The 25,122-nt window shown below is 44.2% G+C and overlaps 3 protein-coding genes across 5 annotated transcripts; 1 reads left to right on the top strand and 2 right to left on the bottom strand.

The window, feature by feature from the left end:
- Positions 1-47: 47 nt before the first annotated feature.
- Positions 48-10,361, bottom strand: rpap2 (RNA polymerase II associated protein 2). Its single transcript, XM_010893576.3, has 12 exons — positions 10,229-10,361; positions 9,628-9,673; positions 9,360-9,474; positions 8,898-8,996; positions 8,730-8,795; positions 8,534-8,622; positions 8,150-8,185; positions 7,001-7,958; positions 6,093-6,187; positions 5,809-5,889; positions 4,871-4,939; positions 48-1,644 (listed from the first exon to the last, which is right to left on the bottom strand). The coding sequence occupies exons 1-12, from the start codon at positions 10,275-10,277 to the stop codon at positions 1,500-1,502; spliced, it is 1,848 nt and encodes a 615-aa protein (XP_010891878.1). The 5' UTR covers positions 10,278-10,361; the 3' UTR covers positions 48-1,499.
- On the top strand, positions 10,342-16,397 carry glmna (glomulin, FKBP associated protein a). 2 transcript variants are annotated; one of them, XM_010893532.3, is made up of 19 exons: positions 10,342-10,403; positions 10,921-11,010; positions 11,213-11,338; positions 11,610-11,723; positions 11,883-11,991; positions 12,088-12,349; positions 12,517-12,616; positions 12,856-13,037; positions 13,292-13,345; positions 13,783-13,813; positions 13,984-14,073; positions 14,240-14,281; positions 14,387-14,460; positions 14,553-14,637; positions 14,776-14,885; positions 15,148-15,211; positions 15,508-15,646; positions 15,774-15,856; positions 15,953-16,397. In XM_010893532.3, exons 2-19 carry the CDS (start codon positions 10,972-10,974, stop codon positions 16,040-16,042), a joined length of 1,794 nt encoding a protein of 597 aa, XP_010891834.1. In that variant the 5' UTR covers positions 10,342-10,403; positions 10,921-10,971; the 3' UTR covers positions 16,043-16,397. The 2 variants fall into 2 exon arrangements, with proteins under 2 accessions (XP_010891834.1, XP_010891843.1); XM_010893541.4 differs by lacking the exon at positions 10,342-10,403 and adding an exon at positions 10,519-10,676.
- Positions 16,398-16,785: 388 nt separating this feature from the next.
- Positions 16,786-25,119, bottom strand: cdc7 (cell division cycle 7 homolog (S. cerevisiae)). 2 transcript variants are annotated; one of them, XM_010893564.4, is made up of 11 exons: positions 24,927-25,119; positions 24,117-24,192; positions 23,920-24,006; positions 23,265-23,400; positions 22,887-22,980; positions 22,514-22,656; positions 19,385-19,448; positions 18,699-18,794; positions 18,273-18,531; positions 17,802-17,951; positions 16,786-17,361 (listed from the first exon to the last, which is right to left on the bottom strand). In XM_010893564.4, exons 2-11 carry the CDS (start codon positions 24,166-24,168, stop codon positions 17,027-17,029), a joined length of 1,416 nt encoding a protein of 471 aa, XP_010891866.2. In that variant the 5' UTR covers positions 24,169-24,192; positions 24,927-25,119; the 3' UTR covers positions 16,786-17,026. The 2 variants fall into 2 exon arrangements, with proteins under 2 accessions (XP_010891866.2, XP_010891857.2); XM_010893555.4 differs by having other exon boundaries at positions 19,145-19,448; positions 24,927-25,118.
- Between the last annotated feature and the right edge of the window lie 3 nt (positions 25,120-25,122).

Genomic DNA, 25,122 nt, shown 5'->3' with positions numbered 1-25,122 from the left:
CTTTGTTAACACACTTGGTAAAAAATGAGATTACAACACCATAAACGTAATGTGAAGGAAGTTGAAGGAAACAGCATCACTTTTATTGCCAGCACTCTATGTTCCAGTACTCACAACACATTACTTTGATACACCACAGAAAACCAAAATATGATGATTGAACAAAGCAATTGAGGTGAAATATTAGAGGCTTGTATCTTTGAAGATATGATTTTGGCCTTTACATTATCAACAGATTCACTGTAGGGTTAATTTGTGCTTGAACATTATGATAGACATAGAAACACTGCATCCATGAAGTTGGCATAATCTGTAAACAATGCAACTTGTAATATTTAAGCAATGAGGCAAGAGGCGGTGGTATATATATACACCATGGATAAGTGCTGTTCTTAGGTACCACGCATTGTGGAGTGTCTGGACACAGAAATTAGCCATATGTATAATATCAATGCACCACAGCCCCAAACCAACCGGTTCATATATTTTTTATAACAGGGCTATTCGATGAAAGTGTCTACCTACACAGCATTATAAACAGTGCCTTTTGGAAGATTTCAGACTTTCTCCACATTGTTATAGACTTAATTTGTTCGCCATTATTTGCACAAAGTTTCCCATACCGAGAAAGAGAAAATGTTATGAATATGTGGCAAAATAGCACAAACAAGCCATGAACTCAAGTCCAAGGAACTCTGTAGACCTCCTAGATGGAATTTTGCAGAGCCAAAGATCTGGGCAAGGTTATAAAACAATCGCAATAGCTTTGAAAGTTTACAGTAGCTGTGGGCTTTATAATTGACAAATGGAAAACGTTTGGATACACCAAGACTCTGCCTAGAGCTGATCATCTGCCAAAATGAAGTAACCAGGCAAAAAGGGCTTTAGAAAGGGAGTTGATCAAGAAACCAATTGCCACTAACAGTGCTTTTTAGAGTTTCACAGCAGAGACGGGAAAACATGCCAGCAATACAACCATCTAATGGTGAGGAGGAGGAGAACATCCAAAGAGGACCTTCGTGGAAGAATGGAAGAAACTGCCAAAATCCAGGAGTGCAAATCTGGTAGAGAATACTCAAGAAGACTCCCAGCTGTGAAAGTAGTTAATAGAGTCTGAATACTTATGTACATGAGATTTTATTTGTTTGTTTTATTCTCAATAAATTGGCACCAATTTCTAAAACATGTTATTGCTCCATCATTATCAGATATTGTGTGTAGATTAATGGCAACCTTTTTATTTAGTCTATCATGAATACAGTCAATCACCCAAGAAAATGTGAATGGGGTCTGAATACATCCTTAAGGCACTGTCTAAGCATTGCAAGCCATGTCCTGGAGACGTAAATATTATTTTACTCTTAATTCTCAGCTATTGTTCCAATAAAAACAAAAACATTATGATAGGAACGATTGTAGGGTTGTTGTTGAGAAAAAGGCTTGCAGTTAAAAAACAAGCAGATCCACCAATCCACCTTTATGTTGTTCAAGCGCTCATATCAGTGGTCTGGGGTTTTGAATAGCCGCACTAGGCTTTGGAAGTCCAGGTCCTGCAGCTGGAGCTCCTGCATAAGAGCCGAGAGGTACTCCACTGAAGCCGGGCTCTCCAGGGCTTGCCTCACCACCGGGGACAACTCTGATAACCTGCAACACACAAACCCAAGATGGTCAGGACTGTTCCAGTCTTACTGGGGTGGCAAGGCTGTTCCAGGTTGGGGGAGGGTGGTGCATTCCCCCCACCTGCTTGATTTGGCCATTTTGCTGATTTTGCCATTTGTACTTTTTAGCCGCAGGTCCTCATTTTTGTGCAACTAACAAGTTGTTTTGCTAACCCCATTATTCCACTATACTATTCCATCCACCCACTACACCATAGGTTTATGTATTTTAGAGTCTAACAGTTAACTGTCTATGTTGTCCTTTAATCACACAATAAAACTTAATCACAAACCTTAAATAATTTTAATCGTCGACAAAGAGAATGGTGAAGGTGAGACAAGAAGATTAAAAAAGAGGTGCAACTATACAGAAACCCTTTCAGTTGAAAAAAAGTGTTAAATATCTTTTATGTCATTATAAATATGGCGTCAAAATGTTGATAATATTACAACTCCCTCCTGGCTCATAGTCCAGAGAGGCATTGACTGTCCTATCATGCCTAAGTGCTCCAGTTGACATCTACTTTTGATATGAACACATCATTGCTTTAAAAAGGTCAGCCGTGCCAACTTGTTTTACCTAGAGTCATGACATTTGGTACATGAGTTTGGTACACATTGACATTATCTTGTAGGCCGGTCTCTCAAATCACGTGGCTGCTAAGGAACAGCAAATATTCAAGGGGTCATGATCAGTGTACAAATGTAACATTTTGGCCATGAGCAAATGTCACTAGTGAATAAAAGTTGTAAAAAATAACCAGGCACTTGGATTTGTTTTACCAGAGAAAGTTTTCCTAAAAAATTACCCAGTGAATCACAGAAAATGCATTTGCGTGCTTAAGCACAAAATAGGTTCTTATTTTCAGGGCATTTTTGTCACGGTAAACATATTACTAATGAAAACCCACAAACTTTATTTTTCATAGGACTTGACACCCACTACCTGCCTCAGACACCCTCTTACCTACTCCCTCAGTCTCACACACACACGAGAGTCAACATCAAATCATACACAAACCACTTTCTCGCAAATGCAGCCCTCTCTTCCTTTCTCTCTCACACGCACACGCACTTACCAGAGCCCAGGTTGACATGTATCTCATTCATTTAAAATGTAGCCACAGTGTACATAGATAATGTTCTGGAGTGTCTGTTTCGACCCATCATTTTCTCTTGCGCACCAACTGATGGATTAGTCCAGCTGTGCCATCAGCTCCAGTAATGTAATTACACAAAAAGCTGTGCTATCAGCTCCTGCAATGTAATTATACAAAACGAGTGCAAATCTGTGTCAATAAGTGCCTGACTGGACTACAATCATGTGGTTGAGCTACGCTGGGAATTAGAAGCGGAAAAACAGCCAAGGCCCACACCGCTGGCTTGTGTTCAGTGATCTACCAGGTGAATTGACAATTGCCTGGGTACTCTTTTTGAGCAGGTGTCTCTCTTCTGTTGAATATTACGCATTGCAAATTGCGAAAATTTGATGTGTATGCAAATAGATTTACAATGATAAAAAAACATTTTGGGGACGAAAAGAAAAGTGTACATTCGTTGGCTACCTGCCATAGTGGCTGGTAAAATTAACCTATTTACCTAGCACTATCTAAATTTACCAGAATTTTGCGTGTGTTAAATTCTACTCCCTGACCATGACATTAGACATATTTTGACATAAGTCTGAAACCCGGTCAGAAATAACTTTGATACCTCTCTTATCAGCAGCGCAATGCACCTGTTCAAAAGATCAACAAAGACGTGTGTTTAAAGGGCACACTATTTGAACTGACTAGGATTTGGGAGGGGATCTTATGAATCATGTATAAAAACTCTAGTTGACTGACAGGGATCGCTGGATTGAGGCCCCACAGCAGGAGTTTTTCCATTACCAAATTGCGACCCCTTTAATTAAAATACTGTAAAACATGCCGGCTGGTTGCTTCAAACCCCCTAATTAGACAATACATAACATCAGCAGTCCAGGGTTGATAAAGGCATAGTTGGAATGGGTAGTCTCCGCCCAACAAGCCCGTCTCCACCTGGGAGGTGCTGCATTTGCCCTGTTTCATCCTGGGTATAGTGTTGCAGAAGGCCCAGCCATCCATTATTCACCTGATTCACCAGGCCACCACAACACAGGCCAAGCCAACTACCCAGCTGCCTGGGAGCATATTAATATATAAACAGGCTCAGACTCCAAATGATTAATGAGATAGAGGGACAAGAAGGAGGGGGGAATTAAGTGCGTGCGTGTTAGGGGGGAAAGTATACTGTGAGCATGCAAATACCGTCAGCTAGTAACAATATTGGTCTTTAATTTATTTGTTTCAGGTTTGGCTATGGAGACCATGGTGTACTTAACTGCCTGAATTACAATGGATAGCCTAAAGTATTACCCCTTTACATTCATTATTCTGCCGTGTCACAGGAATGTCGGGTCAGCCCTCCAACTAAAGAGGCCGTGTTTTGGTCAGCGGATGAAGGCCACATCAGCGGCCCTAGACGAGGTTGTGATTATCTCTAGATTGCCCCATCCTGCATTCACCTCAACGACTACAAATCAGAGCTGAGGCTGTGTCTCTGTCCTCTCAGGGCTGTTTTAAACGGATCAGTTAGGGGGTCAGGTGGAATGTTTCCCAGGCCCTGTGTGTGTGTGTGTGTGTGTGTGTGTGTGTGTTGTAAACAGGTGGATGCGATAAAACTGAGAGTAGTCTGTGTACACAGACAGGAGCAACACAGAGCGGCCCCGGACAGCAGCTCACGCCCTACCATACTGATCTGGGGAAGTTGCCCTCACATTCACACACACACCATCTGGCACAGGGCAAACAATGTAAGGGCATGCACACCCACCATAAACACAGACCTGCACCGTCGCAATGCTAAACTCGGTGTGTCCATGCCATCGCTACAGTTACTACTCAAATGACATGCACGTGTTGCTGAGTAAAATCATGCGTTTTAGCGGCTTGGAATTCACTTTGGGATGTTTGGGATGCGGCCTCCCAACTGGAGCGTTCTGGAGAACAGGTTGAGTTTGCTGAGAGGGTGTTCCCTGATGTCTTCTCTATTGCCTTTAGACAGGCCCTAGTGAGACACAGGCTCTCCAGCTGTTCCTGCAACAGCACACACAGACACACACACAGACACACACACAGACACACACACAGACACACACACAGACACACACACAGACACGGTTTACTTACACATGGAGGAGCACCACAGTAATCAGGGTCCACTCTGGGGCTTTGTGGATGATGTTGGTGTTTGTGAGCCTGCCAGAAAAAGACAGGCAGTCTAATTACTGTTACTCTGGTGATGAATACAAAAAAAGAAATAATCTGGCTCTTGTCTGCACTGAAAACGTTTTGTTAAAGTCCATTTTCCGAAGCCAGATCTGGGTTGTCCGCTCAAAATTGTACATTTGCAAGTTAATTTTAGATTTCTATTTGGTACATAAAAAAACGTTACAAAAAAAAAAAAAAAAAAAATATATATATATATATATATAACACCTTGTTTATATACATATATATAAATATATACATATATATTCATATACAAATACACACATACATTATATATATATATAAACAAGGTGTTCATTTGGCGTTCATTTGACAGTTGGTTGTTCAGGCTCAGGGGGAGGTTCCAGCAGGCTTCAGCAGCAACCAAAGAATTCCTGGAAACAGGCCACTAACTGGAGGTGTGACTCAATCTCACTAATAAATCTGAGCTACAGGAAGTTAAAGTACTCTGCCAATCACTATTTCCTGTTGACGGCACTTCTATCAGCCCAGTTAGAGCCCAGGACAGGAAGACCAGGATCACCATCAGGACAGTTTGGACATAAAATGGCTTTGTGGAAGCCTTGTTGCCACATCTTGTCCATAAATCCCGACACGTATTGGTTGGCTGAGTTTTTACACAGACAATTCTTCCAATAACATCATATATTTTCAAATGTGAACTAGCCTGGTCAAAATACTAATTCAGCCACTGGCAACCTGTGTATCTGGATCTAGAATCTGGTCCTTGTAATTTTGTTCAATTGTGCTCTAAACAGCAGATCTCTTCTCCAAACAGCACTTGTAGTCCGGCGGTTTACGTTGAGCGGAGCGTCAGAGTTGACATCGGGACTGACCTCAAGGTCCTGACCAGGTTGTTGAGGTCGCTGAAGATATCAGCCATGGTCAGACGCAGAGGGCCCAGAACATCTCTCAGGCTTCAGACCGCAGACAAACAGCACACAAACAGAGTATATGAAAACACACACACACACACAGACCAACACGGTTTAACCTTGTCATATGCTCAACGTTTACCAAGCTACGAGACCATTCCACTTCTTTATCAATTTCCATCAATATCGGCAGAGCGTTTGCTGTGGAAAATCAGTTGTTTGGTGTGTTTTAATAACATGCCCACCTTCTACTGATCTTCTCCACTGCAATGCGTTTCTGGATGAGCCGCTGGGCACGGGAGTCAATGAGCGGGAATGAAGGCACCTTTACGTCCTGGTCCTAAGACACCAGAGAAACGTGAGGAACACGGCATGAGAGACGGGGGAAGGAGGTGGCGGACGACGAGAGACGGGGGAAGGAGGTGGCGGACGACGAGAGACGGGGGAAGGAGGTGGCAGACGACGAGAGACGGGGGAAGGAGGTGGCAGACGACGAGAGACGGGGGAAGGAGGGGGCGGACGACGAGAGACGGGGAAAGGAGGGGGCGGACGACGAGAGACGGGGGAAGGAGGGGGCGGACGACGAGAGACGGGGAAAGGAGGGGGCGGACGACGAGAGACGGGGGAAGGAGGGGGCGGACGAGAGACGGGGGAAGGAGGGGGTGGACGAGAGACGGGGGAAGGAGATGGTGGACGAGAGACGGTGGATGAGGGAAAGAGATGGTGGATGAGAGACGGGGGACGAGGGAAAGAGATGGTGGACGAGAGACGGGGGAAGGAGATGGCGGATGAGAGATGGGGACGAGGGAAAGAGATGGTGGACGAGAGACAGGGGAAGGAGGTGGTGGACGAGAGACGGGGGAAGGAGGTGGTGGACGAGAGACGGGGGAAGGAAGGTTGAGGTATCAGGACGGGTATTAATCTGACCCCGTGCCCTTCTGACCCAACACCCTTCTAGCCTTTCCTTCCTTATCTTAACAGATAGTTACATTTTAAAAAAACATCTAAAATATTTACATTACATTGTATTTACATTATTTAAGTTAATTTAATTGATAAGTCCGAAACAAGACATTCATCGTTATGATGTCTTACGACACCTCTCTCCAAAGCTTCTACACAGCGCCCCCACCTGGACACTGCCTGTTCTCACCTCCAAGTCTCGGGCCTGTTTCTCTTCCAGCTGCTGGGCTTCTTCAGGTAGAATAAAAGTCCCTTTGTAGAACTCCCTGACTCTTAGGCCCAGCTCCTCGGTCTCCCTGCATAGGGTTTCATAGTCAGGGGCCGTAGCGGAGGGCCTCCCAGGACACCCTGGGAACGTGTCTCCACCTGCTACAATGTCTTCCAGGTCATCTTCATCTAGCTCCACATGCTCCTCCATCTTGTTCCTTGTTTCCATAGGCACTTTACTAAAGTGGTCCGGGCCATATAGGAACTCCAAAGTTTCGTCAGTACGCCATTCCTTAAAAGTCCTCCTTAGATCTTCCAGACGTTTCAACCGGACAGAGACAGGCTTCCGTGGTGCCTCCAGGCCCGTGAGAAGCCCCCGGAGGCCCCGGGCTCCTCTCCTGCTCATGCCCACCTGGGTGATGCTGAGGCCAGGCTGGGCGGGCGGTCCAGAGTCCCCCTGCGGGCTGGGGGTGGGACCATGGTCTGGTACACCGCTTTGTGCGGCGGCTGAGTCTCTATCCTGTACTGTGACATGGTTCAGCAGCTCCACGACCTCCTCCACAGACTGGCCCTCTGGCGAACCTTTCTCTCTCACGTGATCGCTCCCCTCCGTCTGGGTTTCCGCTGTATCGTCGCCCTCCCTGTCCTCCTCCGTTGTGCCCCTCCGTGCGGGACGCCTCTCCATCTCCTCCCCCTCACCGGGTTCTCCCGCGTCCACCTTGTCGATGTCGCCCCAGTGCACCCTGGGTCTCTGTCGCTGGGAGACCATGCTGGAGACAAAGTCCTGTTCCGTTTCACTGTCGTCACTCCGTGTGGCAATAGGGGAGGGCCTGGCCCCCGACGGGTCCTCGGAGGCTACAGGACCAAGGGGGAGGGGGTTCTCCACATCCTCTTCTCGAAGACGCCTCTCAGCAAGCGTCAACGCCTCTCCACTGCTACCGCTAGACCAATAGGATTCAGTCAATTAATCTATGATACAATTTGATGGACACCGTCTGGGAATAATTTAATCAATGTGCCATTCATGACTGATGAATGGATTTGATAATCCATCCCCCCTAACCTTATAAATCATATGACAGCTCAATTAAACCATACTGAAGAAGAGTGTTTAATGAATAACTGTACATACCCATCGCCATGTTTCATTAATTTTATTTCTGGGATGCTGCATTTGAAATGAGGAAAAATTTTCAACATTTAGTAGAAATCAGGACCTTTGGGGAAAACCTTTCATTGTTGCATACCTCAGAACTAATACACAGACACCCAAGCACTTAATAATTCCCCCCAAAATAAACTGAAATTCTAAGGAAGTCATTGATGACCATTATAATATTGCCTTTGCAATATTAGAGAACAAACTTGTAAGTAAAATCAAGTCCAACGTTTGTGGAACAAAAATATTTCTCAATTTCAAATGTCAACTGTGTTTTTTTATTTTTTAAGAATAAAGCAAGGGCGTATACATCATATCAGCTATCAGCAAATGTGAGTTAAAACGGTGCATAACTACCTGTCGTGCTCTCTCAACCATAGAGGGCTCTTTGGTATCTGGAGCTCAAACGACTTGGAGGCTTTGTAGCAGTAGTTACTGCAGAAGCACTGGGCCATAGAGAGAAAGGACATTGTTTCAGACATAGCAGTAACGTGGTTTCAGACGTAGCAGTCACGTTGTTCCACAGCGCTGATCATAACGCTTTTGCACTTACCTTGCGTTCTGTTATGTCATAGACTTTATTGGTTTTGGTGGATATTTTAAACTGTTGAGTGGGCACCTATGAAACCAATTACCAGAATACGTTAGTTATCACAAAACACAATAAACTGTAAGGAAAACAAAAAAAACGGAGGCCTTTTTGAAGTAAAGTAAATGTTACCTTGCCCAGTCTATTTGAACAGATAGGATAACCACAGAGCTTCACGATAGACCTCTCCTCAACTACGTCTTTATAGTGCGTAGGAGTGATCAACCTTGCCTGCAAATAATGGCACTGGATTAAAAAACGTGAACACATGACAGATCAACCACACTACCTGGAGTTAGAAGGATCTGCCGCCTCATCACCTGACATCTATACACACAGTGACGGTACATCTTTCCATGAAGTGTATGTGCCACTGCTAATGCTAAGTGGAAACGCTCCAAATCTCCACGCATCAATGTATTATAGTCACCACCTTCCCCACAAAACACAGACTAAAAAGAAAGAATATCCCCCTGCTATACTTCGTAAAGTAAAAAATATTTCAGTTATCGTCAACAGGCTCCACGCTTGCGAAACTGTATACGTCACCACTGCACTTTGACAGGCAATTGAGACAGTGTCTGCAGTACTCACACATTCAACCAGCAGGTCCTCATTTACATTGTTGTCCAGGAGACGTTCCACCACCTGTACCGCCCTCTTCTCCAGTTGCACCCTCTCCCGGAAGGTCACCCTTGTGGCCTCGGTCCTAACAGACAGTTGTAAACAAGCGTCAGCACCAGTCACACGTGGGCGAAGAATAATTGCCACAAATCCATAGGACCAACAACTACATCATTGTTAATCATATTCATCCAAATATTGTCCACCCCCAGATCAAAATATTTTTGGTTTAAAATACCTTCTTGCTAACTCTGCAGCGGTCTGTGCTTTGACACTTTTCCCATCTGTCGGAGGTGAGAATTGTCATTGTTGATGACAAAACAGTAAGGAGTTTAGATGTAATTGACTATAGAGAGGTAGCTAGCTAGGTACGATATAAAAAAAATCATTCTAGCTATGTAGGTTCGTTACTAAGAGCGGAATTGTATCCTTATTAGTTATCGTATATCTACCTGACGACATCCTAATTTGAGCAACGTTACATAGTTAAAGGAAACAAACCTATTCGAATGTATCCTTTATCAATAAACTTATCACAAAACATCGAGAAACTGAATTAGGACAAATTTGACTGGTACAACCTTTGTTGACGGAAAATGTGTTTGAGCCCAGGTTGTCAACTAGTAAATATCCAACCACTATGTATACTACTCGCAGTACAGCAGTTGAGAACGGACCTAGCAGTTGTTGCTAGCTATGCAAGTTAGATAACAGCCAGTATACATAAACATATAGCTATCCGGAATAAAGACAACTCCGTTTTTATCACTTTTTGAGGACCCACTGAGACCTAATAATATCCAAGCAAATAGTTGAATTACGGTTTTTATGAAACAAACCCTTTTTGCTTGCTTTTGAAGAACGAGCAACTCTTTTTCGTGACTCCATGCTGGACCACTGTTTTGTAGTAATTTCAACTTTGACTTGTGACGTATTAAATCTACGGCAAGTGCTCAGGGTCAACGCAGTCCAAACACTTCCGAAACCCACGCGACAACCTCCGGTATTTAACATGTAAGTAGTAATTCCACCAATAAATTAAACCGATTAATAATTTAACGATCTATTACATTTTCATTTGTCTTAAATATAAAGACATACATGCCGTCATTGGGTGTCGGTATCGCTAGTTATCTTAACTTTTCGCCCTAAGGCTGCCACAACAATTATGTGAAATTAGTACATTCCTTCCTTGCAAATGTGCTAATTTTGTGCATTGTATACATGGATTGTAGGCTAGACTAGCTAGGCGATGAAGTTACTGTAAACGAACAAAATCAGTTTAAGGTAAAATGACTATTCATGGAGTAACACCAAGAGAAAATCATGATATAGCATATATTTTTTTGTGCCACCAAAACCACAACAAAGCTTGTTCGTTTGATCACTCCATCAAAATCAGCTGAAGGTTGCAGATGACTTCGCCTTGAGTCACAATCCCTTAGTTCTACGAATAATATATCATTTTGATTCACATGTGAACATGTTGTTAAATAACTCGTATTAACAAATAATTATGTTTCCCTCACAGGAGTGATTGGTAAAGGTTCCCCTTTGTAACACCACCTTCGAGACCGCAGGGATGGCCCTAGAACAACTCAGCGATGTCGTCCAGAGATGTGTAAGTCATAAATGCCCCCCTCGGGGAATTGATTTCATTAGAGCGTTGTGTAAATTGCTAGATGATGGCACCGTGCGTCCTCTCCATGTTTAACGCTGTGCGCAATACGTTGGGGTTTTTATTTTCAAGACCAACCCAACCCCCTTTACAGTTCTCTCCCTATTTTTATGTCCCTCTCTCTCTACCCCTCTGTCATAAACAGCAAGCCATCGGAGATGACAACTACAGGACTGAGGATTATGATATGTTCCAGATAGCTGGACGTTCCTGTATAGAGGAAGGAGAGAGTGCTCATGTTCTGAGTATCGTTGTAGATGAGGAAAATAAGGTGAGCTGTCAACTGAGCCAAATATTAATACCTTGTGTACACATGCTCATTCAGTTGTATTCATTTGTATGTAGCGTGTTGTGTCATTGGATTGTGGAGCAGGTGAAAGGTATCCTATGCCAATGAATGACCGGGTCCCTGAGGTTCTCCTGACCTAAAGGATTTATCCAGTAAAAAAAAAAAAAACTCTAGGCCATGATTTATAGTATGTGTTAGTTATTACGTAGTACAGTCCAGTTTCATTACTTCTCATGTCTTTCTTTTTAACTAGAACATAGTAAGATGTATGGGGTGGAACCTTTTGGGACCTCTGGTTAAGGTTCTCTTAAAGAAGGAGGATAAGAATCTTCCTCACTGCCTCGCCATCCTTAATCACCTACTGGAGGTTGGTTAACACTCTCTATACCTGTCTGTCTAATACTGTTATTTTGATTATACGAGGCAATTGTTTGTTTGCCTAGCCGCCGACCTGTTTTAGGATGTTTTGATGTACTTAAAGCCCCCCTTCAGAATGACCACTGAATTTGTCTCGGTAATTGGTCAGGTGTGCAGTCCCAAAGAGCTGCTGATTGGCCTGCTGGAGCAGGTGGAGGAGGCCCACCAGGATGCCATCGCAGAGACCGTCATCCTCCTGCTGCAGCCACTACAGAAAGGTGAGGAACAGGATGTGGCGTCTGAATGGGCACCCCGGGCCCTACGACACCTTCCTCGGTTTATGTAGTGTCCTCCTCTCTGTCCTGCCCATCAAGTGTTGTTGCGGCTGGGCGGTCGGAAGGCCTCCTCCGTCGGCATGGCTCTCTCCAGCCTGCTGGGACAGATGGCCAGGCTGCCAGTGCCACAAACCAAGGAGCAGGAGGAGGACGACGTGTTCCATCTGTGCCGCTGCTGCTCCGCCCTGCTCGACTTCGTCAGGCCCTTCGCGGAGGAGGCCAGGCGGGGCCGACGGGACGGATTCACCAACGGGACGGTCACGCCCGAAGACGATGAGCTGAGAACGGAGCTGCTGAAGTTGTACGTTTAGCTTTGTTAACATCTTGTGACGATATATATATATATATATATATATAGAATACACTATGCTACCATAGATTTGCAGATTAGCATTCGAGTACAGTGCATTGCTGCCTGTGCATTATGTTTTATGACTAGGTCTAAAGTGTGTCTGTGTGTGTTCCAAGCTGTATGAAGAGTCTCCATGAGCCTCTCCTTGACGTGCAGCTGAAGGATCCCGAAACCCTAGAAGACTCTCCCCTCAGAAACTTTGCCACAGAGATTCTGGTAATAAATGCCAGCTTAGATTGCGCCTATCATTGCCTGGTTCCAGGTCTGTTCAGTGTCATATAAAAAACAACAACAATTGAGCTGGTTAAATGTGTCAATAAAGCAAAGACCGCTTTGTAAACAGGCTATGTCTTTTTACACTGTTCTTGAAAAGTTGGATTTAAACATAATAAAACTAGGGTTAATACTGTATAGGTGGTGGCCTTACTAATAAAGTGTGTGTGTGTGTTGTGCAGGGCATCTTGTCAGGCATCGGGGAGACCCTCTCTGACCTGCTGTGTCATGGCCTTCTGAACAAGAAAGAGGTCCCTGGTTTCCTGGAAGAAGAGGTGTGCTACCCCAAAGAGTCTCTAGCCAGCCTGGCCTACCTGCTGTTTGTCCATCACATTGCCATAGATAGTTTTCCCACGGTCTTCAGGTAAGGAATAAATACAATGTGGGTTCAGTTTACAATGCTCTGAAAGCACAATTGCACTTGGCACACAAGTTTAAATTAATATTGTATGCCTCTGCATACAATAGTTGGCTCTCACGGTAAGTGCTGAAAGTGTTGATTGTCCTAACCATATTAATATAATGAATAGTTTAACTACGATGTTGCCAGGGTTACGTATTCCAAGCCTGTTCTATTGATTCTATTTAAATGGTTCTGTCACTCTCATCTTCACACAGCCCAGTGTTTGTTCTTCAGTGTAATATGGAACACATCAACCTCTTCTTGAGCAGGTAAATTAACTTAATTAATTTAACTTCCTTATTGAATATATCTGGTATTGTTTCAAAACCTAATTTGTATCCAGAACAATTTGTCTTTGAAACCTAATTTGTCTGGGGTCACTCTCAGGGGTTACCCTGGTGCAATTGGGGTTAGATGTTTTTTTACTGTGGCCCTGCTTCAATTGGGGTTAGGTGTTTTTTTACTGTGACCCTGCTTCAATTGGGGTTAGGTGTTTTTTTTTACTGTGACCCTGCTTCAATTGGGGTTAGATGTTTTTTTTACTGTGACCCTGGTGCAATTGGGGTTAACTTTATATATTAACCCGTGCCCATGATACTCACTGTGAGTACAGAAGATGGAGATGTACCTAATAAAATGGCGTGCACAAAGTCCTGAAGATGTGCATTTTGATGGTCTCAACCTAAATGATATATTTTGTTCACAGAACGGAAGAAACCCGGATACAGAAGGGATTGGTAAGGATCCTCTCTTTTAAGATTGGGAAGAGTGCCAGTGATCAGAAGCACAGCTGTTCACAGCTGTTCAAGTATGTTTACGAATACCTAGAACTGTACTCAGTGTAGGATGGACGCTGTATAAAAGCTGATCTGGATTGACTGTTTTGGGCGTGATTTCTTGTCATCAGGACCTGTATGAGAAGACTCTGGTGAGGGTTGTGGACAACAGTCTCCCAGTGCAGCTGCTGGAGCTCAAATCCTTTTTTAGTGTCCCTCAGGTAAAACAAGACATTCTATACAAAATGCCATGGCAAACCCTTGTCCATTTAACCAGAACAACTGATATCAGTAGATCCCTCAGTGTCCCTCAGGTAAAACAAGACAAGTCTCATCTGGCCCTGTGAATTCCAATTGTTCTTTTTTTTTCTTTCCTAAACATTTTAGAACCTGGTGAAAGTCATGACCATGTGTCCAGTTCAGCATTTGGTAGGTAAATATTACATTTATGTCGTGATAGCTGTGTCATCTAGGGGCTTGTGCTTGTAACATGTATATTTTAGTTATGGAACATCTGAAATGTTCTGTTCACAGAGAACAAAAGGACTTAAAGTATTGCAGTTGAGCGTCGATAAATTTGACACAGAAGCCAAATACAAGTTCTTCCAGTAAGTTCACCCCCGGTAAAACAACATGGTCACTCCTGTCCCAACAACAACCTGCAAGATGGTCAAGTTCTTGTCATAACTCTGTATTTCAGGTGCATGCTGAGGACTAGTCACCATGCAGGAGTAGAGGGCTACATTGTCAAGAACATCAGAAACCAGATTGACCTTGCTTTAAAGGTAAGGCTCCCATGGGTTGTGGCAGCGTTATGCGGCCGACAAACATTGAAACGGTTTTTCAATTTCTAATGCAAGAAAAAAGTGTCCCTTTTTAAAATTGTGCCGTGTTCCTATTGACATGTACGTGTCTCTCCTCAGCCAGAGAAGGGTAACAAGTGGTTCCTTGGGGCGCACCTGCTTCCTCTTCTGCGTCAGGTGCTGTGTCTGCCCCAGGGTCCTGAGACTGACCTTCTACAGAACCTGGACCGGTTAGTCCACTGCACCAACCAGGCTCTAGCCACTACACTCATTTACTGATTTACGTAGCCCAGTCTTATTTTTTTTTTTGACAGGCAGACCGGTTATGATCATTTGTAAAGGATCTGGGCCATTTGACCCATCTGATTTAGATCTGATGTGATTGGTCAACATACCGATTAAAAGGAAATCCGGGCTGGCTGTGAACACGGGCTGTATTGCAGTATTGTTTATCGTGTTGCGACACGCTCACTACCCGTTTGTGCTTCACAGGATCATGGAGTCTCTGAGCCTCCTGCGCTATCTACTTCTCAGAGACAAAGAGTGGGAAAACCAGGTAGGTAGCGCCTCACAACCACACGACGTGAGCTACCGAAAGGATGAATGCATGTTTAATGACCTCCAGGGTCTCATCTTGACCGATATGACTGACATCGTTTACACCATTGCCAGGGATTTCATGGGGGTTAATAGTATGTGGCTGCGTGTTAGTATTTCGACTCATATACTCAGTTGGTATAAGCATGGTGCTTGGGTCCGATTCCCACAGGGGGGTCCACTAGAAAAGGAGCCACTCATTAACTGCAGGTTGCTCTGAGAAAGAGCATGTGCTAAACTGTTAAACATTTCCAGACAGGGATCTGGACTGAGCTGTATAAAATTGAGGACAACTATATGAAGCCACTACGCATTGGACTGAACATGTCCAAAGCCCACTACGAGGCTGAGCTCAGCAACACCAAAGAGAACAGCAAGCTGGCCAACACTAAAGGTGGGACACAATCCACACCAGCTCGTCCAGCTCTCGGACTCGACTTTAAGTGATCTGCTTTCAGTCAGTTTTTTTTGTCCGTGTGATGGTCACGTCTGGTAACTCCCTGGTCTGTTTGTATTTGCAGACTCCCAGGCCCAGGAGTCTGTGTGCTCCTTGACAGTTGGAAACGAGAAGATGCCAGATATGACACCAGAGATGCAGCTTCAGGTAAAACATAAAAAATTATGGATACAAATGCACACATGATATGATCATTTTAGTGAATAATCAAGATTCCTATATATCTTTTGTTCTGCATTGCAGGTTCTCCACTCGGCCTTACATACGTTTGACATGATCGAGAGTGTCTTGGCAAGAATTGAAGAGATCATTGAATCAAAAGACAAACCCTGAGTCCCAGCAGCATTAAAAACCACCTTGGTTCTTCTCCATTGAGGATTCCATTGACCATTCTAGAATAACTGAAACGGTTCCCTTCCCAGCTCCAGTCAAAAGGCAATGAATTGGTTCAGTATGGGAATAGTTGTAAGAGGGAAGAAAGCCACTGGGGGTGACGGGACGGGGGTGTCAAAAGCACTTTGGGTAGTCTGGTGTTTCTGATGATCTTTGAAGATGATAAGGAGGAGGCGATATTTTAGTTTGACATCATGTAATTATGTCAATCCACCAAGACCAGTCTCTCAAATAAGTGATTTAACTATGTTGTATGTTGGGTGTTTTTATACTAAAAGAGACCGTTTACAGTTGATTTTAATGTCGAAGGCATTTGCCATCAGTTTTTGCATTTCCTTGTTTTGGTTCATTTCAAAATGTCTTGTATAGGCCTCAGTGAAATGCCACTGATGCGTTTTACATTGACCTTTATTTACACAAAACAAGTGCGCTTAGGTTGAAAGATAGTCATAATAGCTGGCATTTTTCACTGTGAACCTGAGTAAACCAGTTTTCCTAAGGTGCGCCAAAGCACCAAAAATTCCAGGTCACACAGCTAAATACTTAGGAGCATATTGGAGTAAAATCGGCACACTGGAAAACCCAGAGAGTTAGATCATGTTGATGGATATTAAAGACGTTCGGTTAATAAACTCAAGCATTCCTAAACACATTTCATAGATATCTTGAACAGCTCCCAAGAGTGCTTTAATACACCATTTATTATAGAAATGTAATTTTACAAAAGGAGGCTATAATGCAAGTACTATACACCACATATTACAGGAAAATCATAAAATAAAGGGTTACAAGACAATTTACACAAAATGTGCACGACAAACCACAATCCTTGGCCTGGAATGGGGACTATGCCAGTAGTGGTAGACAGCAGTTAAAACATCCATGGAGAGAAACAGAGTCCACACACCCATCAGTAGAGCTGCCTCAGAGGCCAGCGAATAGCGGATGTTCCAGTGCCTGTTTAGCTGTGATGCGTGTAGCCGGGTTCAGGTCCAGAAGCCTGTCCAGCAGGTCATAGGCCTCGTCTGGCACCTGGTTCCAACCCCTCTCATCCTGGACCCCGACCTCCGCTAGGCCCCGGTCGTCTTCGGAGCCGCCCCGTCCGGATGGCTCGTCGGCGGGACCAGCGGACACTGGGCTGTCCCTGTAGTCTTGGGGCGTGGCCTCGTCGTCTGGCGACGGCCTCCTCCCTCTCAGGGTTTCGCACAGGGTCCTCAGGTCCTGGCGGGGGAGCTCGCGGCTACACACCACTGATTTACCTGTGGTTGAATAATGTCAAGTGACGGGGTCAGTACTACTGGTTCAGGTTTGAGCCTGATAATGGTCCGCATGGTGGCTGGCGGTAACCAGCCCTGATCTCGATCACGCCCTCGCTGAACAGAGCTAGGGAGACACATTTGGTAAACAGCCAAAGCACAGTTTGTTAGCGGCTTCATCCTGGGCGAGGGCTACCGTGGACAGACTGGATATTGGGTGATAAGGACTGCCTATGTGGCATAGATATAAATGTACGGGAGCAGGAAACCTTATAAATATGCTAAGAAAATGTCAAGTACTTTTTGGGGATCAAGTTGGGGAAAAGTGCTTATTTAAGGTATTCCAGCACTTGATTTTCTGACCTCCAAATTCAAGCACCCTTAATCTGCCCTGTTTTCAGCAGCAGCCTAGCGAGTTGAAGGTTATGGACATGGCTACACACCAAACGTTCCAGCAGCCTGGATGGTTTCTTTGGAGCCTCGGATGGTCATGATCTGAGTGAGGGCAATGAGGTCGTCGCTGGCTTTGAAGAAGGGGTACCTGCCGCTCAGAAGGGATAGCAGGATCACCCCAGCAGACCAGATGTCTATGGCTGCAGGGAAAATGGAGAGACATGACGTTAACAAGATGAGTGCAAACACGTGATCAGATTCTATACTGAAATGCGATTCTGCAACGACAGGTGTATCAGCTGAAGGGGGGGGGGGCAGGATATATGCCAGCATGCACACATCGGGATTTGACTGCATTTAACCCAACTGTTCTGATTTGCGATGATGAGCGGCAGGGTGCAATTAGTCGCTTAGGGATTCGAACTAGCAACCTTTCGGATTACCGCTCAGCTAGGCAATCTGCCGGCAGGGTCCAACATGCGGTGCCTCCTGGAACGGGGACGTTTCTGAGTCGCCCTTACCTGTTCCCTGGTTGGGACACTTGGTCAGGACCTCTGGGGCTCTGAACCCCGGGGTACCGGCCCGAGGGGCCACCTGCTGTTTTCTGGACATGCAGACGTTACAGACGCGGTCCGTGGTGTGGCAGCTGCAGGTGAGGCCCAGGTTGACAGTGGGGTTCGTCCTCTTGTTGTTGACAGGAGTCCTGACGGGTAGGGGGCGCCGGGGGATAGAGATGAACCTGCGATTGGCAGGATCCTCCGTTTTGGAGGGTTTCACCAGCTGCAACAAAACACAGGAAGGAATGTTTTTAACGACCAAGTTCTGCAGCGGGCATCTTCCAAATCCAGAAAGCCCCTGTTTGTCTGTGGGAATTTAAAGGTGAATGGTAATACGGTTGTCAATCAAATGTGTTCCCGTCATAACGGAACGGGACAGCAGGTTCCTACCTCTACTGTCGGGTCGATGGTTCTGGCGGGGGCACAGCTGTTCAGGTTCCTCTCTCCAAACACAGCCCGAGGTGTTCTACACAGGCCTGACAGGTCCTGGCCAAAGAAAGGGGCTACACGTCACCAACATAAAATCCCACAGTAATAAACACAGAGAGCAGAAAAACCACATTATGTCAGTATAAACGCCTGAGTGTCAGGCGTGATTCCTCAACCTTAAGTATTTTCAGTATTTCATATCTCAGGAGTATCACAACTCAGCACAATGACAGGCCAATATTGTTTTTCTTTTTGTACATCCAAGTCATTTAGCAGAGGCTCTTAATTCGGGGGCATCCTGGTGAACGCGGAACCCACAACCCTGGTGTTGTAAGCGCCTTTGCTCTACAAACACAGAATGTCCGCTAATGGATAAACAGCGCAGGAGGTAGACCTGGTGCAGACACCTTGGTGTTTTTAGTGCGGCTGGTGGAAGTTACTGGGGAAGCCAAGACCCTCTTAGCCGTTGGTTTGGTGGAGGAGGAAGACGAGGTGGAGGAGGAAGAGTGAGGTGCCGAGGTCTTTGGGTGTGAGTGTGTCTGTGGAGGTGGGACGAGGGAGGTGAGGTCTGGTGGTGCCCGTTTCCTATTTGAGGTCTCTGGTTTCCCCACGGAACCCCCACCCTTCTGGGTCTTTTGTTTCACCACCTTCAGCAGCTCCATCTGGGTGTCGGCCGTGCCCTGCGCCAAACCAAAGTCCACAAGGGCAAACCTGCAAACCACCACAAGAACAGTATTTTTGCAATGTGTAAAAAAAAGCTTTTTTTTTTTTTTTGTTTGAGGAGAGTGTTGCTGTTGGGAAAACTAGAAAAGGAAAGAAGCAAGCCTAGTTTGGCCAGGCCGGGATTAGAAAGGTTGAATGTGGTTGCCATCACTGGATTAGTTCTGATATCGACGAGGCTCGAAATGGATCCCTTGCGTGGGAATCTGCATCTCTAACCATTATGCTATTTAACAAGGGGAAGTCAGTCATTAAGAGACAAAGGTTTGACTTCGGGAATGACGACCATTCAAGACAGAAGATCAATGTGAATGTCAGACCGAAAGGTACAGTACACCTGCTTAAAAGGAAATTCTCATCTACTTTTAATGCTGCTAGTCTTCCTGGGGTCCAAGACCTGATTGAGCTAATTATTCCAGTATATTGTGTATACAGTACAGGCCGAAAGTTTGGACACATCTTCTCATTCAATGTGTTTTCTTTATTTTTTTATTTTTAATATTTTCCACATTGTTGAACAAAAGTGAAGACATCAAAACTATGAAATGACACATGGAATCATGCAGCAACCAAAGAAAGTGTTAAACAGATCAAATTACAGATCAAATTACAAGAAATATCCTTGAATGAGTAGGTGTCTAAACATTTGACTGGGTTAGGGTTAATATATACTGTATATACACTAATACACATACAGTACAGGCCAAAAGTTTGGACACCTCATTCAATGCGTTTCCTTTATTTTCATGACTATTTACATTGTAGATTCTCACTGAAGGCATCAAACTATGAATGAACACAAATGGAATTATGTACTTAACAAAAGTGTGAAATAACTGAAAACATGTCTTATATTTTTGATTTCTCAAAGTAATCACCCTTTGCTTTTTTGAGAGTGCTGCAAACCCTTGGTGTTCTCTCAATGGGCTTCATGAGGTAGTCACCTGAAATGGTTTTCACTTCACAGGTGTGCCTTGTCAAGGTTAATTAGTGGAATTTATTTCCCTTATTAATGGGGTTGGGACCAAGCGTGCCGCACAAGCCCTGAAAAGTGAAGCCAAAACGTCTCGATCGCCCCCTGGTGAGTGGTCCCAGTATAGGTCATAAACCCCGCCCTCCCCATGTTATTCAATGGGACGCGAGATCAACTAAACAATTAAATTACCCTTCAAATATATTTTTTCCAAAGCTGGTTTCTGTCATTTACTGTAGTTTGTATCACACTAATGTAAATTCAAGAGTTTGTTTTTAAAATAAGTTTGTTTTTAGTTAGTTATTTAATGCTCTAAAAACGGTGGTGTGACGTCGTGATTCACAGCTGTGATTGACAGCAATCTGAGCCGAGGAGCCACTGAATCTTCGGAGGACTGAGGAGATTGGAACTTTACATTTAATCTCTAAATTTCTATAATTGATATAATTTCACACGGACATAATGGGTTGTTCTGCAGTACATTGTGCTAACCGATCTGGCATTTCCAATCGATCTTTGAATTTTTTTCGGTAAGTTACATTTATAAGCTATTTAATTAGTAAATAAATGTAATGGGCTAGATAACGTTAGCTAAAAGACAACAAGCCTCTTTAATAGCCATGTTAATAGCTAGCAGGTGATCGTTAGCTAGAAGTTACCAATTATTTTTGTATTAGACCTATTCTAAATTAAGGTTAAACATGATGTAAGTTAGGCTATAACATATCGTCTAGGTTTAACAAGCAAAGGTTGTACTGTACTTGGACTTGCGATTGATTACGGTATGCGCATTCTGCGAGGGAGAGTGAGGGCGGGGCACAGGGGTGGCGCCGTTGATTTCGCGGCTTTACTTCCTTCTCGCTACTGCGCATAACTACTGCGCAGAACTGGTCCCAAGATCGCTATCTGCGCAGACGCAAGTCCAAGATGTCAGCGCCGTATCAGGACACTGGTGGCTTCATTTTTCACCAATGGAAAAGAGCGAAAGGGCGTCGTCCATTATATATACAGTCTATGGTTGGGACCATCAGTTGTGTTGTGCAGAAGTCAGGTTGATACACAGCCGACAGCCCTATTGGACAACTGTTCATATTATGGCAAGAACCAATCAGCTAAGTAAAGAGAAACGAGTGGCCACCATTACTTTAACAAATGAAGGTCAGTCAGTCCGGAAAAATTGCACACATGAGGACCGCCCCAGGAAAGGAAGACCAAGAGTCACCTCATGCTGAACCAACATGGCTTCCACAGCATCCTGCAGCGACATGCCATCCCATCCGGTTTGCGTTTAGTTGGACCATTATTTTTCAACAGGACAATGACCCCAAACACACCTCCAGGCTGTGTAAGGACTATTTGACCAAGAAGGGGAGTGATGGAGTGCTGCGCCAGATGACCTGGCCTCCACATTCACCGGACCTGAACCCAATCGAGATGGTTTGGAGTGAGCTGGACCGCAGAGTGAAGGCAAAAGGGCCAACAAGTGCTAAGCATCTCTGGGAACTCCTTCAAGACTGTTGGAAAACCATTTCAGGTGACTACCTCTTGAAGCTCATCAAGAGAATGCCAAGAGTGTGCAAAGCAGTAATCAGGGCAAAGGGTGGCTACTTTGAAGAAACTAGAATATAAGACATTTTCAGTTATTTCACACTTTTTTGTTAAGTACATAATTCCACGTGTTCATTCATAGTTTGATGCCTTCAGTGAGAATCTACAATGTAAATAGTCATGAAAATAAAGGAAACACATTGAATGAGGTGTCCAAACTTTTGGCCTGTACTGTATGTGTATTAGTGTATATACAGTATATATTAACCCTAACCCAGTCAAATGTTTAGACACCTACTCATTCAAGGATATTTCTTGTAATTTGATCTGTTTAACACTTTCTTTGGTTGCTGCATGATTCCATGTGTCATTTCATAGTTTTGATGTCTTCACTTTTGTTCAACAATGTGGAAAATATTAAAACTAAAGAAATAACCTCAAATTAGTAGATGTGTCCAAACCTTTGACCAACCCTCCAGTATGTATATATAAGAGAGAGACTCCATTGGGTGATAGAGAAGTATTCAGGCCTTACTTCTTCTCCAGGTGGTTGTATAGGAAGTTAGTGGGCTTAATGTCACGGTGGATGATGCCAAACTGGTGGATGTGTCGTAGAGCCTTCAACAGGTGGTAGATGTACTGACGCACGTCCTCAAAACTTAGCAGGCCAATGACCTCCTGTGGGGAGAGACATTTACATCCCATTGTTGCTGCATAGAAGAAGAAGAAACTCTACAGAGAAACAAGGCAGCAACAAACACAGCGAGGTACCATAACGACAGCAGGTACGAGCCAAAGTATGCTTGTTTTGGCTGTGACAGAGTATGTGTGTGGGTACGCAGACCTGTGAGGCCCGTCCCCCCATTCCCATCCAAACAGCCAATCCTGGAACTACAATGTTGACTCACCACAAAGGTTTGGTGTTCCATGTAAGGCATAACGATCACACAGTGGTCATTCTGCCTGAAGCAGTAGGTCACACCCATTACGTTTTCTCGCCCGCTTCAAGAGGAAACAAACACACGTTGAGAACAGCGTAGCGTCAGAACTCAACGAACACGGCACAATCCGTTTCAACCGCTACAGGTCAAAAGGTCGCAACGGTCAGCGTTATACACCAGTGCGGGTGCAAACAACTACGCCTAAGAACCCGTTTGAAATGTTTCATTAAAAGCTAAGAAACTGACCGTTACGAATGGAAAACAAAACGGCTGCTGGACTCAGGTAAAGGAAACAAGACAGACATGAAAGAGAAACGTAAACAGGGCAGGCGGTGTGGATCGTACCCGGCCACTGTGAGACACTGGAGTTCGGCAGCGATCCTCACAGGGTGACTGGTCGGGATGAGGTGTTTCAGGGCAAACTTCTCCTTTCTCCCATCGGCCATCAGGGCCTCGCCAAGGTACACTGAACTGAATGTGCCTGAGGGAAAAACAGCTTGAGATTGAAGCTACAAAAACATACACAGAATAACGTTTGTTTTGGTCGTCGCTAAGTACAGAGTGGATTGTGGTTTGCGTGTAAATACTACTTTTCACCATTGCAGTTGGTTCCAGGCCACCACCTCATCTCTACACCCAGTGACATTGTTCAGTCATATACTCACATGCTCTCTTCAATCATTGCTATGCAAATTACTCAACACACACACACACACACACACACACACACACACACACACACACACACACACACACACACACACACACACACACACACACACACACACACACACACACACACACACACACACACACACACACACACACACACACACACACACACACACACACACACACACACACACACACACACACACACACACCGTTTTCAGAAAAAATCAGAAACACAACAGCTGTAATTGTGAGCCGCACGAGATAAAAGCTTCCGCTAACAGACACAATGGTAAATGCATTTAAAAATAAAGAAAAAGGTTTGCACCTTCACCAATTTTGTCTCTGATGTGGAACACTGTCGAAAGCTGAGGAACCGCTTCATACAGGTACTCAATGTCCATCTCCACATCCTCTGGAGAACAAGAGAAACCATAAAGTACGGTATAGATAGAAAATGGAGAAGATGCAGCTGATGAAAGACATTTTTCACTAATCTTGAAAGAACTGATGCTTGACACTCACTGGATACTTTTCTCCTCCCATTGTTCTTGCAGACTGAGGGAATTACATCCATTTGATTAGAGGTGTGTGGATCTAGCTGGAATGACAGGTGAATATTCAAACATGTGATAATTATGACACACATGATGACATTCATGGGAAGTAAATTCTGGAGGGCTAAATACCAGAAACCTGCCTGCCAATGTACTGTCTACAGCTGGAACAACCCTGGATACTATTATACTCACTAGCTAGGCAGGAAAAAAATGTATAAGGAAAAGCAAGTTAATAAAAATGATTATTAAACGAACAAGGAAAAACAAGCAGTTAAACATGTTGCAAGGTAGTCCTATTGTTACTACACCCTGAAATCCTTTACTCATGTAGACATATGCTGTGCTAAACCATGGAGGTCAACATGGATGTATAATTTCCTTTAATACACCTGTACTCTGGGCTAACTAATTAGAAATGTAAAGACATGTTCGGTCAAAGCATTTTATATACAATCATAGGTTTTGATAATGTTTTTACTAATCAAATAATTCAAGTTGTTCAAGACTGAGTTCCAGTCCAAAAGGGTATAGAACAAAAGGGACTAGAACAATGAGAAACTCAAAACCATTACTCAAAATACACTTTAACAACTGAAAGTGAGCAGGTTTCCAGCTTGTACAGCTACAATCTACAACAGCTAGTTATCGTGGGGATTGCTGTAAATATTGCTGTATTTACGTTAGCTACTAGCATTTGCTTGTTTAGCAACGACCCAGCAACTTTGGAGAACTAACATACTGTAACGCTAGCTAGCTGAATAGTAAACAAACGTACCTTTATTGTATAAACGAGTGCTGATGAGACGAATGCAAGCCCCTCAGAGATAGTTTCATAACAAAAGAAAGTCTTACATTCCGCAAAAAACACACAAATCCAGAAGACTTCTTCCCTAACTCATTTTCCGCCAACAAACTGCGCGCTAAAACTGACGTACAACTACGTTTGACGTGACACGCAAACACGTAGGTTG

This window comes from Esox lucius, chromosome 3 (genome assembly GCF_011004845.1).
Source record: "Esox lucius isolate fEsoLuc1 chromosome 3, fEsoLuc1.pri, whole genome shotgun sequence".
In the NCBI taxonomy this organism is placed as follows: domain Eukaryota; kingdom Metazoa; phylum Chordata; class Actinopteri; order Esociformes; family Esocidae; genus Esox; species Esox lucius.
Note: the sequence above shows the minus strand (reverse complement) of the source record. Positions and strands in the feature narration are given on the sequence as shown.